Below are 15,075 nucleotides of genomic sequence, written 5' to 3' on the forward strand. Positions count from 1 at the left end.
AATGAGGCAGGCCTGAGCTCCGGCAGAGGATAAAGCTCAAGTGAAAAAGTACAGCTTGAATTAACACTCATTTTAGAATTTATTGTCCCAGCTCCTGTTTTTGCTCAAGTAAAGTTTTAAGAAACCTTGAGGAGCCATAGGATTCCTTTGCTCAGCATCGTCTTGGTGCTCCAGTTGACCCTTTTCCCCAAATGTTTAGAAACCCTATCAGGTGATTGAATGGCTACATCCTCCATCTGGGAGAGGGTTTATGGCTTCCCAAAAATAGAGGAAATGGAGTTGGGCATTCCCCCTGAAGAGAAATAAGCTGAGGTTCATCATACTCTGTCAGAGCCGCGCTTGGCTCCCTGACTTTGGGACCCCTAGGGATACAATAGCAAGTAGTAAAAGTAAAGGTAACGTTTCCCCTTTCCAGTCCTATCTGACTCTAGGGGGCAATGATGATCTCCGTTTCCTAGCGGAGGGAGCCAATGTTGTCCAAAATTATTTCTATGGTCATGTTGCCAGCATGACTATACACCAAGGCACAGGGAATGCTGTTTCCTTCCCACTGAAGTGGTACCTACAGTATTTATCTACTTATGTTTGTGTGCTTTCGAACTGCTAGATGGGCAGGAGCTGGGACAAGTAACGGAAGCTCACCCTGTTAGGGGAGCGTTTGGGTCATGAATCCGGGCTGTCAGCTTTCCAGATGATACGTTCAGTGTATTTAACCGCTGAGACATTGCAGTAACATACAAGTAGTATGCCCCCCAGGTGCAAGGATCGCTGCATCATATTATTCAATTGGGTTAAGTTGATAAGTAGAAATACTAGTTACGGCTAGTGGCTAAATGGCTAAGCTAAAATGTGGCAGATAAGTCTCTCTGGTTAAAAAATATGGCCACAAGCATGATGAATTCACTGGATTTTGGGATGTCATCCATTTATGAAGCAGACAGAACAGAAAGGAATTCTAGAGCTTTGGAAATTTATCTTCCAAAGGAACATTCCAGGACAATGCTGTATGACTGATGGTGGCAAGGATCACTCAAAGGGCAGAGAAGACTGATTATCTAGAACAGGGGTTCCCAACCGGGGGTGCGAGACAATATTCCAGGGGGTGCGAAAACTTGGGTTTTCAAAATTATAGTGTACATGCATAATTCATTGCCGTTATTTTGAACTTTTGTAAGGGGTGCGAGAATATATCAGAAGCGTTCTAGGGGTGTGGGATATAGAAAAGGTTGGGAGCTGCTGTTCTAGAAGCCCCCCACACGTCTTGTACAAAGGAGGAAAAAATATAACAAAAAATGTAACTTTTCAGTAACTTAAATATGTGAATACAATACTATCTTCAGTTTCACATATTAGCTTCCATGTTGTGCATAAAAATGATTTATTCAAACCGTAATTGGGTACTAAATGAAGAGAGCAAAGAAAGGTCAATGCAACATCTGATATTATTAACTATTCAATTGGATAAAGGTCTAGATTCCAAAGCTTATTCTTGCAATGTTAAAATATTACATGAAAGAGTATAATTTCTTTACCTGGAAAGAATTCATCCAGCGAAGAGAAGGGGGCAACGAAGCACTACTCTGAGACAGTATCAATAGAAGTTCCAAACAGGTTTTTGATGGAAATGTGAGAGAAGAGACTCCAATATCTTCTCTCCATGCATCAACAAGACTGGAATGAAATAAGAATTCTGTTACCTGTGAATGTAATATGCAAAGGATTTTAAACTTTCAATAAGTGAAAAACAATAAACTTTGCTGATAAGCAGGTTTAGCTACACAGAAAAGGAGCAATGAATAGTGTTATAATCTTATTCAATTACTTAAGCGGCTGGCATGTGATCATGAATGCCTAATGAGATATTTCTGTATTCCATTTACAGTAGTAGCCAGCTAAATGCACTGAAGACTCTTAAGACATATCAGAAGATGTTACTCCTGGCATTCCCAGTGCAATCCTGGTTTCTGCCATGATCCTTGCTCCATCTAGCATTCTGCAAAGCCAAGCACATGCATGGGATATCTTTATTTACAAGGATGCTCCTTGAACTCATAATTTTCTTAGAAAATAAAAAAACCGGGTATCTATTCCACTTGCTTCAGAATGTTCCTATCTATCCAAAAAAATGTACCCAAAAACAAAACAAAAAGCAAAACAAAACAAAAAACTGGAACTCAAACAGAGCATAGTACATGACAAGTAATTTTTAAAAAAGGCCCATTATGCATTCCCAAATGTTGCTGGGTCATGGTAAATTATTATGGATGGTCATACAATCAATCAGATGTTTAGACTGGATTTGACATTTTTTTTAAATGTACCTATCAAGTCCTTCCCAAGGACCTAGGGATAGGCAGATGCTATTGTTTGATGGTATTAAAATACCCTTGCAGGGTGTAAACTTTTCCAAGTGAGGATGCCTTTTGCAATTCACTGATAGTGATTTTGTTAATGCTGATGTAGTTCAAGTGGTGCTCCAGAGATTGCAACCAAGGGACCTACTACTAGTGATACTATCTTTGTTTTTGTTTTTGGAACAGTTGTTCTACTTCTATTTGTAAGTCTTTATTCCTTGTAATTTTCTCCATTTCTTTCTCCACTGTTTTGCTGTCTTCAGATATTGAATGTCCACTATCCAGACTTTTTTTTGGCTTTCTTATCAACATTTGTTAAGTCTGGGATATTGTGTAGCAGATGTTTGTCTGTTTGACTTCTAAACTCCAAGAGCATTTTGGTTTCTTAATTTTGTATTACTTTATCTATGTTATGGTTGCACCAGTTCTTGCTTGCAGGCAAGTGGTACTTCTTGCAGATATTCCAGTGCACCGTTGTTGCTACTGTGTCATGCCATTGCTTGTACTTGGTCTGTGTGATCTTCTTGCAGCAATTAATTAGGTAGTTCATTGTGCCTTCTTTGTGCAGAGGGAACATTTGCTGTCTGTTGCTGTCTTCTCAATTCTGGCTTTGCATACATTTCTTTTTAAGGCTCGGTCTTGTGCAGAATTGGTCCTTCTGTCTCTTCCTTCAGCTTTCCTGCTCTTAAACATTGTTACTATATGCAGATCTTGTTGTTATCTCCTTTGCCTGCTAGGTTTTTATTTTAATGTACTGGCTATGTAATACTTTGCCTTGCCATGTCTTTTTTCTATTCTTCTATTCTTCATTTGATTTTTCTTATAGGCCATTTTGGTCCCTCTGGTATTCAGTAAGCCTTCAATGTGCCTTCAGACATACTTCCAATGCCGTTTTCTTGCCTATCTTAACTTGTGTTTCTAATCTGTTTTTTAGAGTACTGTTTTTGATAGGTTGGACTGTTTTTTCCCTTTGTGTAACGACAGTTCCAAGAAACAAATCGAGTAGTTCTGCTTTCTCCCTGTTGCTTGTCACTTTCTTGCCACTTTCTCCCATTAATGGACCAATCATTTCCTTAACTTTTTTCTTGTTTTTTACATGTTAAAAGAAGCTTTTTTTGTTATTTTTTATTTCTGAAGCAAGCCTTAGTTCATTTTGAGCCTTAGCTTTCCTCACTTTATATTTGCAGCTCAAGCTTTTTGCTGATATTCTATCTTAGAAATGTGTCCCTCTTTCCACTGTTTATACTTGTTTTTTTTGCCTTTCAATTTTGTTAAAATTCATATGTTAATAAAGGCCCCAAAGTACTGAATGGAGAACAGAGCAATAACAAGTGATAAATCTAGAACATAAAAGGGAAGCAAATCAAAGGTGTGTTAGGAAGTGTTTGCCACTACGTGGGACAATGATAGGTTGGTTAAAAGAATGGCACATCTTGATAAAGCAACCTGTTGGTTTTCATCTTGTAGATAATAGCATTCTTTTGAATTTCAAGCATATAATTATTACACCATAATTGTGTAAAGGATGAAATGTCATAGCTAAGAAGAAACAGCTAGGAACAGAAATCCATGGTTTGGGTTTCAACAAAAATATTGAGGAGAGGAGAGTGGTCCAGTTATCTAACTAATTTGAACATGGATTTCTCTGGTGCCAACCCAAATCTTCATCATTATACTTTTTGCTTGACCAACAGCTTTGATAAAATATGCTGTTGTTATTGTTATTTTAACCACTGTACCTTAACTCTTGTCAGCTGACAGGATAAAAATGATGCTTGCTCTGATGGACTATGCAATAAAAAGCAGCTCCCAAGTATCCTTGAGGTTTACATGAATTTATATGCTGAACCATTTGATTAAAAATATGTTTGTATTCACCGTACTTGGGCAACCTATCCTGCACATACAGTCCCTGCAGAGTGACGCATGATGACAAATCTCACTTCTTTCAACAGCAGCTCATTATACAACCTTCTGAAGCATGCACTGATGAATAAAGCCCCATTATGGTGGGATGTCAAGAGATTAAAACCAAAAACGTATCAACACTTCTGCCTCTGTTAAAAATAAGCTAACACTGACTTTATGAAATTCATCTCCCTTGGAGAAGTGTTTAGCCCGGAGGGGCTGCTAACAATAGTGCAATATTATGGATGTTAATTACTACTACAAAAGAGTGAGCATACTTTCAAACTTTCCAGAAAAAAAATCTAGGCTGGTGGATTTAAACAAACAAGAATCCCTGGGTGAATGGAGGAAGATGGAGAAAATGCTGGACATGATGGAAGTTCCCCATTTATCCTGCTGGGAAGTTGGAAGTATAAATCAAACTAGATTTTTATGAAAGCTTTCCTCATGAAACAGTCCCCCTTCCCACTCCTCTGGGGTTCAGATGGCCCCAACCCAGTTAGCAAGAAAAATCTAGTTCTTCCCTCTGGCTTCAAAGTCGGAATGCTAGAGGAACCCTTTGTGTGTGTTTTGTCCTGCACTGTTCAACTGTTTTGATGAGTTGATTATTTTTATTGGTCATCTTTGTTGGCTTTTTTGTTGCTGTTGTTGTTTTCATATGTAGGTTTCTGGTTTTATGTTTTGTTAGTCACCCGGGGTTACTTGATTAAGATGGGAGGGGAGAGGGAAAGTTTGCAAAGTAAACAGATAAAATAAAGGAGAATAATAATTAATCATTAATTAATTGATAAATTAAGGAGAAACTTCCTAACAGTGAGGACAATTAATCAGTGGATCAGCTTGCTGTCAGAAGCTGTGGATGCTTCATCATTGGAGGTTTTTAAGAAGAGACTGGACAGTCACTTGTCTGAAATGGTATAGGGTCTCCTGCTTGAGCAGGGGGTTGGACTAGAAAACCTCCATGGTCCCTTCCAGCATTATTCTGATAAAATCACTGGGTCAAAATGACAATAGTGCTACCCTTGCATTTCTGAAGAAGATATAATAATAATAATAATAATAATAATAATAATAATAATAATAATAATAATAATAATAACAACAACAACAACAACAATAATAATAATAATAATTTTATTTATATAAAGCTAATATGACCACCTGCTGCCAATGTCAACCTCCCATCGCCCAGTTCGCTCCCACAGAATCGGCCTCCTCAGGGTTCTGTCGGCCAGGCAATGCCGGCTGGCGACCCCCAGAGGGAGAGCCTCCTCTGTGGGCACGCCAACCCTCTTGAATGAACTGCCTCCGGAGCTGCGGATGGCCCCTGACCTTCGATCCTTCTGCCGTGACCTGAAGACATGGTTATTCCAACAAGCGGGCCTGGACTGACCATGGTTTTTAATTTGGTTTTTATTGTGCTAAATTGTCCCGTATTTCTTATATTCATTGTTTAATTCTTTTTTTAAATTTTTGTATTTTATGTCTCTTAATTTTTATTGTTGTGAGCCGCCCTGAGTCCTTAGGGAGAAGGGCGGCATATAAATTTAATAAATCCTAAATCCTAATATATATAAACTATAATTATAATTAAAGAGAAATTTCTTGTCAGTGATAACAATTCACCAGTGGAACAGCTTGCCTCCAGAAGTTATGGGTGCCCCATCACTGGAAGTTTTTAAGAAGAGATTGGACTTCCATTTGTCCAGAATGGTATAGGATCTGCTGCTTGAGCAGGAGATTGGACTAGAAGACCTCCAAGGTCCCTTCCAACTCTTAGTCTGTAATAAATATATAATTTTATAAAGGTACAAAATTCAGAACTGCTACAACACTTGGTCTTCTTCTCAGGCAGAGAGAGCAAACGAATCTGATAGTCCTTTAATTGAGTTGGAAGCTAAATTTAGGTATTTGATTTGAGAGTAGACAAAATAAAAAAAGTTTTCTTAATATTCAAAGTCAAAGAAAAAGTTCTGAGGGATGTAAAGGATTACTCCCTATTGGAGAAAACTGAACTGAGTGAATAGTAGAGGAAAGTTTTGAATTAGCTTCAAACATTCTAACGGGGCACTGCCTTTAGGAAAATAGGAGCAGCAGCAGGAGAAGGAAATGAGGACCCAATGAAACTACACTGAACACTGATTGATACAGACACATCATCTAAATTCAGCCTGTGAAATAGAAAGAAAGCTCAGACGGCTGAGTGGAACAGTGGAATAGAACAGAGAGCTGGCCTATCCTGAGACAAAATAAGGAAGGACACAGAACCTAATTAAACCTAAGATCATTCATGGATGAATAAAAAGTAGCCTGTGTGAATATATACAATTGATGGCTAACAAACAGCTTAATGGAAAGGCTTACTTTGCAGTATGATGTGATTTACAAATATTACTACATGAAAAGAAGGTCACAGCAGAATGAAGACTGTGGTGAGATAATTCCATTCCAGATCAGCACTAGTATATCAAAGAAAAACAGAATGGCTGGAAGGAAATGAGTAATGAGACCCAGCAATCAATAAACTGCTCATTCTGATGGATGGAAACATTGGGAGGCCAATGTCTGGAGATAACATTCCCCGGACTAGAAAACATCGCAGGTCTCAACCTCTCCCTTCCAAACAGGGAGTAAAATTGTAATAATGCTCAAATTTAAATTAAGTGAAAATTACTGGCCAGAATCTAATACAATGCTCTGCTTAATGCTATAAGAAGAGAGAGAAAGAGGGGCTAATTAATTTAGCCCTTTCTCTCCAATGGTGTACTTTAGCTCCTAATATTTTCTCACTGGCTTTCATTTTGACAGGTGGGAAATATGATGTACGATTGGCCATTTACTCTTTTTTTTCCATCTGCGGCCAAGTGTAAATGGCTAGATCATCTTACAGTCTTTGCAACGTTAATTATTTTTTGAGAAGGAATAATTAGGCAAGTGGTACGTTTGAATTCTATTGGTGTAACCTGCAACTGAACAATTGTTGGGTAATCAAAAGTAACTCTTTGCTGGTTGGAGTGATGGATGAATAAGAGTGAGTAGGGAAGAGTGATCAACAGTTCACTTAAAAGTGAACGGGCCAAAAACCTATATAAATGTTGCGTTAGAATCTAAGCAAACATTGGACATAATGTATTAACTGGGAGAGAGCATGCTTCCTACCATAAGATTTACTGAAGTTCTGCTCAGATATAGGTGGTGGCTTATCTATTCTGATTCTGCAGTGTCATGGTCTAAGGCAGGGGTCAGCAACCTGAAACAGTGAAAGAGCCACTCAGAACCGGTTCCCTCACACAAGGAAAAACTGGGAGCCGCAAAAACTGTGTGCGCATGTGCGTACATGCGCGCATGTGCAGAACAGGGTTTGACTGAAGAGTGGAGCCAAGGTGAGATATGCACCTATCCTGCATAATTGAATTGATTGGTTGAACTTTTTTAGTCCCACTTTTTTTTTTGGGGGGACTGCACATGGCAGAGGACTGGGAGCCGCAGGAGACGACTGAAAGAGCCGCATGCGGCTCTGGAGCTGCGGGTTGCAGACCTGTGATCTAAGGGCAGGACTAGTTTTGTCACTTTTCCTTCTAGTGGTATTGATGTTCACCTAAGCACTATGGGAACAGGAGCAGGATTCAGAGATTGTAATTAGATTAAAATTGGTGAGTGAGATCAAGGAAATCTGTTCCATTCGTTATTCTGATTTCACTTTCCTACCTTGTCCAACTCTACCCTAATCTGATGAGCACGAAACCTCCCTAGAACAGCAGAATAATAGGATTCATTCCCTTTCTTATCCCATTAAGAAAGCAATATAATCTATTGTCAATATTAGTGGGCACTTATACTGAAATTGGTGGCCCTTTTATTAAATTGCAACCTATTCAGTAAATCTATGTAGTTCTTGAAAAATACAGTATTGCCTGCTGCAATTACTATGTCCATTGGAGAGCGAGACAAATCCCAAACTGGTTTAGGATTAGCCAGACCAACAAACCATAGTCCAAGCTGAGCAATGAAATGATTAGGACAAGAGCTGTATTTCAGAGCAAAGGTGTCTTCTACATTTAAATAGAATATATCAGGTTTACTCCTTTTTCGGTTGGAAAATATATTTCTTTTTAGTTTGTCTTTTGTCAGCCATCCAATAAGGTGTTCTTTTCATCAGGATACTAACCTGATTTTCTTGAGAGGCAGTAGTCTTTTCCAAATACAATATCATATGAATATGCAGGGGAGGAAATCTCAATGGGCATTCCTTTTTTATTTATTAGATTGTTTTCATGCAAAACAATCTTATTAATCTAGAAATAACATTAGCATTTTAAGCCATGCTGTCACAATTAAACACTTACCTTGGCAAAATACACTTAAGCATACCTAAAAAGAAATGTTCTCTTTGATTTCAAATACTCTGTTATCAATTTTTTCCCCCTACAACAACAGTGCTGCCTTGAACTAGCTTTACTTTACCCACCTAAACACGGACAAAAAATTTTCTCTTTAATAACAACTTAAAACAAATAATCCCAAATCCCAGTGGGTCTTGTTAAAGTCACCTCATAAAATTTTTACACTCTTGTATGACTTTGGAGAGGGAAATGTTGACCTAGCAGTTTGAGCTCACACTGACTAATGTCGCCTTGGGGAAGAGATTGTCAAAATTCATGTGCTTCGCTATTTGAAATGGATATAAAGCAGCCAATTATGATACATCACTGCAAACAGTAGCTAATGACAGATGATTTTTTTTTCCAGACATAATAATCTAGTTTTCAAGTAGACAAAATTATAAAGGCAGCCTGACGATCAGGAACCTTAGCTGCTTACCTAATAAAAACCACAATAAAATCAGTATCGTGGTTTTAAATTCTGGGAGGCGTAAATCTATGTAGTTCTCTTGTTTAGCCCAGTGATAGATTACAGAAAGCCAAAAGGTCAGCAATTTCACTTAGAAACTGCAGATGGAGAAGGGGAGCATTTCAATTCTCCCCATCATACAAACTGTTTTGTGTAGAAACTACTAACTCTAAAGGAGACGATCTCAGCAACAAAAACTGCTGCAAAATTCTGTAAGTTGTTATGGTTAAACTGCTTACGGTAGCTACAGCTCTTGTACTTTAACGTTCTGGGCTACTTTACATCTGTTAGGTACCAGTTCATCTTAACAGTTCAGTTAAAAGAACAATAGAATAACAAGAGTTGGAAGGGAGGTCTTCTAGTCCAACCCTCCGCCCAAGCAGAAACCTATACCATTTTAGACAAATAGTGGTCCAAGCTCTTCTTAAAAACCTCTAGTGTTGGAGTACCCACAACGTCTGGAGGCAAGTTGTTCCACTGATTACGGGTAGTCCTTGAGTTACGAGTGTAATGGAGCCTGCCCATTCCACTCTTAACTCGAAAACTCATCAAGTGAATTTTGTTCGAGGTATGAGATCACTCCCTTGCTCGTTAAAACACATGCAACTCATTAAGCGAACATGAGGTATCTCAGGGTGGGGAAGGGCCTAGTGCTGGGACAGCCTCCCAAAGCCTCCCCGACCCACTAAGATACCGCATGCTTCCCCCTCCCTTCCTGGGGCACCGGACTCACCTGGAAAAGATCCATCTCCTCTCTGCCACGGTTCCTGCTGCCACCCAAATTTGAGGGCGGGGAATGCTTCCGCGACTCCCCCATGGCCCGATTCGGGCTCCAGAGGCCTTTTCCAGGCTGCTGCCACCCAGATTTGAGGTCGGGGAACACTTCTGCAGCCCCCCTGTGGCCCAATCGGACCTGGAAAAGGTCTCCGGAGCCTGGACCCAGCCTCTGGAGGCATATGGAAGCATCCCCGAGCTTCAGTTCTATTCTCTGTTGCAGAGAACAGAGGCTTCAACTACCATGAGATCACACAAGATCAGTAGTGTGAGATCTTGCCCCACTGATCTCGTGTGATCTTGCATTACTTTAGGACTCCATTTTCTGCAAACCCACTGAAGGCCTGGAGCAGCCAAGAAAGCGAAGGATCTCGATCTTCACAGGTTGAGTATTGAAGGCCTAGTCGGCCTAGGGAGACCCAGGGTGGGGATGGGGAGGGAGGGAATAATCAGGGTGAATGTTGAAGAGCCACTGCGGTCGCTTGTAAGGGCGAACAACTGCCGTGGTGCTGCAATATTTGTAACTTTGGGACTTGCTCGTAAGCATTAGGGGGCGCTCATCACATAATTTTGAATGAGCGTTAAGTGAACGCTCATAACTCGGGGATTACCTGTAATTGTTCTAACTGTCAGGAAATTTCTCCTTAGTTCTAGATTGATTCAAAGCTTTAGATGGGAAATAAAGTCCCAAATTATTTAGAATTAGTGCAGGGGTCCCCAGCCCATGGCCCACTACTGGGTTGTGGCATATTTGGAATTGGGCCATGTGAGTGCCTGGCCAGAGTGCGCGCATAGCTCAACTTGCCAAGCTGCGGGCTGGCAGGCACTCATGCATGAGTATTGGCTGGCAGCTCATGCAAGTTGGCGCACGTAAGTGTCAGCCCACCACTTGAGTGGTCCAGTTCCCCTCTCCACACACCCCCAGCCAGGCCATCAAGCCCCCAAGGTTGGGGACCGCTGAATTAGAGCATCTGTTTTCTCTCATCTGCTCATCTATTTTGTGATCCATGAAAGGTAACTTCTAGCCATTTTTCGGAAGAGAACTAGAGAGCTTTCCAGTAGTAACATTCAAACCATGAAATCCTTTCTCCAGGTATGGTAACCTAAACCCCACATTTAAGGCACTAAAAAAGTTGCTGTTCTCCAGGTAGGATGATGATGATTAATCATCTATTTATTTGATTTATATCGTGCCTTTCTAATCAGAAGCACTATGACCACTGACCATTTCAGCTAAGGTTTATGGGAGCAAAACTCTAAGACATATAGTCTTTGACTTATGACAACTGAGCCCAGAAATATGGTCATATTTCAGTTCAGTCATTGAACGAGTCACCTTATGAGGCCCAATTTTATGACTTTTTTGTGCTAGTCGTTAAACAAACATTACAGTCATTAAGTGAAGCCATTTTACCCAATGGATGTTTATTTGCCAGAAACTGGAAATTAATTTTAATGGATCTTGTGTACTTTGACTGTCTGTCTTCTAGATGTATTTATTTCTATTTTTAGCCTGTCCTTGTTGGCGTAAGTTACATAGCTTTTTCATTTAATCCAATTAAAAATTAGTGGATTTTATTGTTTTTCTTATATTTTGTTGTTTTGCTATTGTATGCTGCCTAGAGTCCTTTAGGACAGGATGAATTATAAGCACTGCCCATTAATTAATTATTTTCCGGCAGCTATATTCATCTCATTGATACCCAGAGAGAAATACAGTCTCGCATTTCCAATCAGTAATGCAAGCCTACTGCTGACAACATAAATGGGATTAGGACAAAATTGTGCTGCATTCTGTACTGCAAGCAGATGGAAAATATCGCCTCAATAAGAGTAACTCTGTCTTTTGAATACACAATGTATTAGTAGATCAGCAAATGCTTTTGAATGCATTAAGAACTTGTTATGTGATATCCTCTTTCATAATGTCTTTTCAAATTACAGAATTGCTTAGTAATCGCTAGGAGATTTACAAACACCAAGAAAACAAAAAGGCCATGTTCCCTGCTTAATAAGCTCAGTCAATAAAAATGAACGCTAAAGAGCATTTGTCATTCCATTTTGTGGTATACAGTGATGGAAACATGAGTTTCTGGTAAGTGAGTTGTGACGGGATGTGGAAAAATTGTGTAGTGCATGGTTTCCCAGACTAGGTCCCAATTTCTTCTCTGTGCAAATTTTGGTAAGGAATCTATAAAGAACCTGAATGAAATTCACAGTAAGCTGTTTTGGGTTTTAGGCATATTTGGAACTATACAGAATTTGTTATGAGTATTCTCACAAAATGGATGCCATGAAGTTTGTGGCCACTCACAACTCACTTACTAGAAGACAAACTGGAGGATGGCTGCCTGCCTGCCTCTTCTATGTAGCTCTTAATCTCTGTTTATTTTTATTTTATTTTTTGGGGGGGATTTTCAAACCAAGACTGGGTTGGAGTCAGCCACCATTTTGATTTCCTAAAAAGGCTTCAAGATACACAAGCATTCTTGGAAGTAAAAATAATGTGGAAGGCAGTTTCCTATGTATTTATTTTAAAATACAGGTAGTCCTTGACTTACAACAATTCATTTAGTGAACCGTTTGAAGTTACATGACACTGAAAAAAGTGACCTAGGCCATTTGTCACACTTATGACTTTTGCAGCATCCCCAGGGTCACGTGATTTACATTCGGATGCTTGACAACTGACTCACATTTATGACGGTTGCAGTGTTCTGGAGTCATGTGATCCCCTTTTGCAATCTTCTAACAAGCAAAGTCAATGGGGAAACCAGATTCACTTAACAACATGTTACTAATTTAACAACTTCAGTGATTCACTTAACACATGTGGCAAGAAAAGTCGTAAAATGAGGCAAAACTCACTTAACAACATGAATTTTGGGCTTAACTGTGGTCGTAAGTTGAGGACTATCTGTATCTAAAAATAAAGTAAGGACAGAAAGTGAGCTCATTGGAAGCTATAATCACTAGGTTGCCTACTCTTTATATAATCATTCAAATCAACTGTATACTTAATGTGGTACATGTCAGATGTACTGAGAGTACAGTACAACTCTTTAGATCTTGAGTCATGACAGTTGAGCCATATTAACTAGGAATCCTGGAAAAAGTTTGGATTTACTTAGCCACAAATCTGTAATTACTAATATTCTTACAAAACTAGACCATAAACCTTAGAAATAGTTTTCACAAGCCCATCATGAATAGGAAGGAATACCCAAAATATCCAAAAATTCAAAATACATGAAATTGAAGATTTCTTGCACTTATGAAAAAAAATGTATTTTGCCCCAATCCTACAGCTACAACTTCTCCAACTGATGGATGCTCAGTCTCTGTTTAATAATCTGAAAGAAAAAAAAGAGCTCACTAACTTTGAAGTCAAGGTCTTGTACAATTAATTCTTACAGTAAAAAAATCTCTGCCAACTTCAAACCAAAAAAAACACAAATTAATAAACATTTCACATAACAGATTGTACTATTTGAAAACAACCCTGTCTCCATATAATCTCTACTTTTCCCAGAAAAAACATACCCAACTTCGTCAACTACATCTTTCTGGCTATTCTGTAGCTCGTCACACCAGCCCCAGGAAGAGGCAACAAGGTATGTTTCATATTTTTAGAGTCACAATTCTTATAATACCTGAGTGACCATGCTAGGCAAAATTTTAAGGATTAACCACATTTTAGAGCTTCAAGAGACACTATTCTTGTTCTCATCAATATAAATTCCATGTTTTCAGCCAGTGTCAGTTTTTCATATGAATTCAGATGCACAGATTTCAAGTCCATCAACAAAGGTCCGGTATGTTTGAGATATGAAGAAGGCATATATTGTAGTTGCTCAGTTGCATGTTCTAAGGAGCTATAAATTATCTCTTAAAATAACAAAGAGTAGGAAAAAAAGGTTTTGCACAAATATGGATTATAGAGGATGCATTTTAAAACAAATTAAAGGCAGTTATATTTTTAAAAGCTATTGACAAGAATCCAGCCAGCTTATCAGCTGTTTTAAAATGTTCTCCATTGTAGCTTTGTTGTTTCCGGAGGTACAAAACAGATTATCATGTCAACTGGTTCCTTACTACATTACATTAAACATGTAAAAAACAAAAATAATCTCTTATTAAAGCCTCAGAATTCAAATCAATTAAATTAAGCAGACAATTAACAAAGAAAATCAAAAGCCAGTAGCATCAACACTTGCATTCATTCAAGGTCATACATGTTTATTTTAAAAAGCAACTTATTAAAGATAGTGAGAATAGCTAATAAATTATAGTTTTTACACATAGTATTCATACCTAACACAGAAAGGAACATTTCATTTTTATAAATGTTTGTAAAATTAGATTGGCTGAATTGGAGACATAGTAGTTTCCTGTAATGTCTCCAACCATAAAGAATCACATCCTTTTTAGTGATAAGCCTGTCCCAATGCAATGGTTTTTCAGAACGTTTTACCCGTTGAATTGTTCTGGAAAGGCTTTTGGTGAATTAATGTTGTCTTGCTAGAGTTGGCTGATATTTAATTATTTACACTTTTATCTGTGACGTGTACAGAGATATTGATTATTGATATTATTGGATAGGGATTGTTCTTATCATAGACATTTTAATTTAAATGTCTATGAAAAGAACAAACCCTAGCCAACAATACCAGAACACAATTAAATTATGTTGATGTTGTACAGATATGATATCCATGTCATTATTTATCCATTTGAGTTACACCATGGATGTTTGTTGTGAATGGAGTCGGCAGCATATAAATTCATATTCATGCGTACACATATATGCTGCACCGTAACTTAGAACTTTCTTGAAAGAGATTTGTGAAACAGATTTCACTGGCTTGAAAAGACACTGGATTTCGGAAATTATACAACACAAACATTTGGGAAAGAACATCTATTTACAATGCTTTTTCAAGAAAATAAAGATGCAGAATTTGTACTTACTCCTCATTTCTGTTCTCAGTACAAGGATGGTAAAGAACTTTAACAGCCTTATGAATCTCAGAGGGCTTTGAAGGTGATGACAGCTCAGGTTCAAATAATGTAAAAACATGACTGGAAGCTGGGTTTCCTGACGTTTCCACCATCAGTGTGTCACAATTCAACACCCAGATCTATGGTTAAGGAGCAGTCTTACAAGTCACATTTTAATGGGCTTACT

The 15,075-nt window shown here is 38.5% G+C and overlaps 1 protein-coding gene across 1 annotated transcript in view; it reads right to left on the minus strand.

Annotated features, from left to right (window-relative positions):
• Positions 1-15,075, minus strand: part of UBE3D (ubiquitin protein ligase E3D) — a 77,748-nt gene that overhangs the window by 27,519 nt on the left and 35,154 nt on the right. The window contains exons 8-9 of the mRNA XM_083377516.1: positions 14,859-15,028; positions 1,533-1,671 (exon numbers count right to left, since the gene is read on the minus strand). Coding sequence (XP_083233642.1) covers positions 1,533-1,671; positions 14,859-15,028 — 309 coding nt within the window. The remainder of the gene's footprint in view (positions 1-1,532; positions 1,672-14,858; positions 15,029-15,075) is intronic.

This window comes from Vipera ursinii (assembly GCF_947247035.1).
Source record: "Vipera ursinii genome assembly, chromosome: 1".
Lineage (NCBI taxonomy): Eukaryota > Metazoa > Chordata > Lepidosauria > Squamata > Viperidae > Vipera > Vipera ursinii.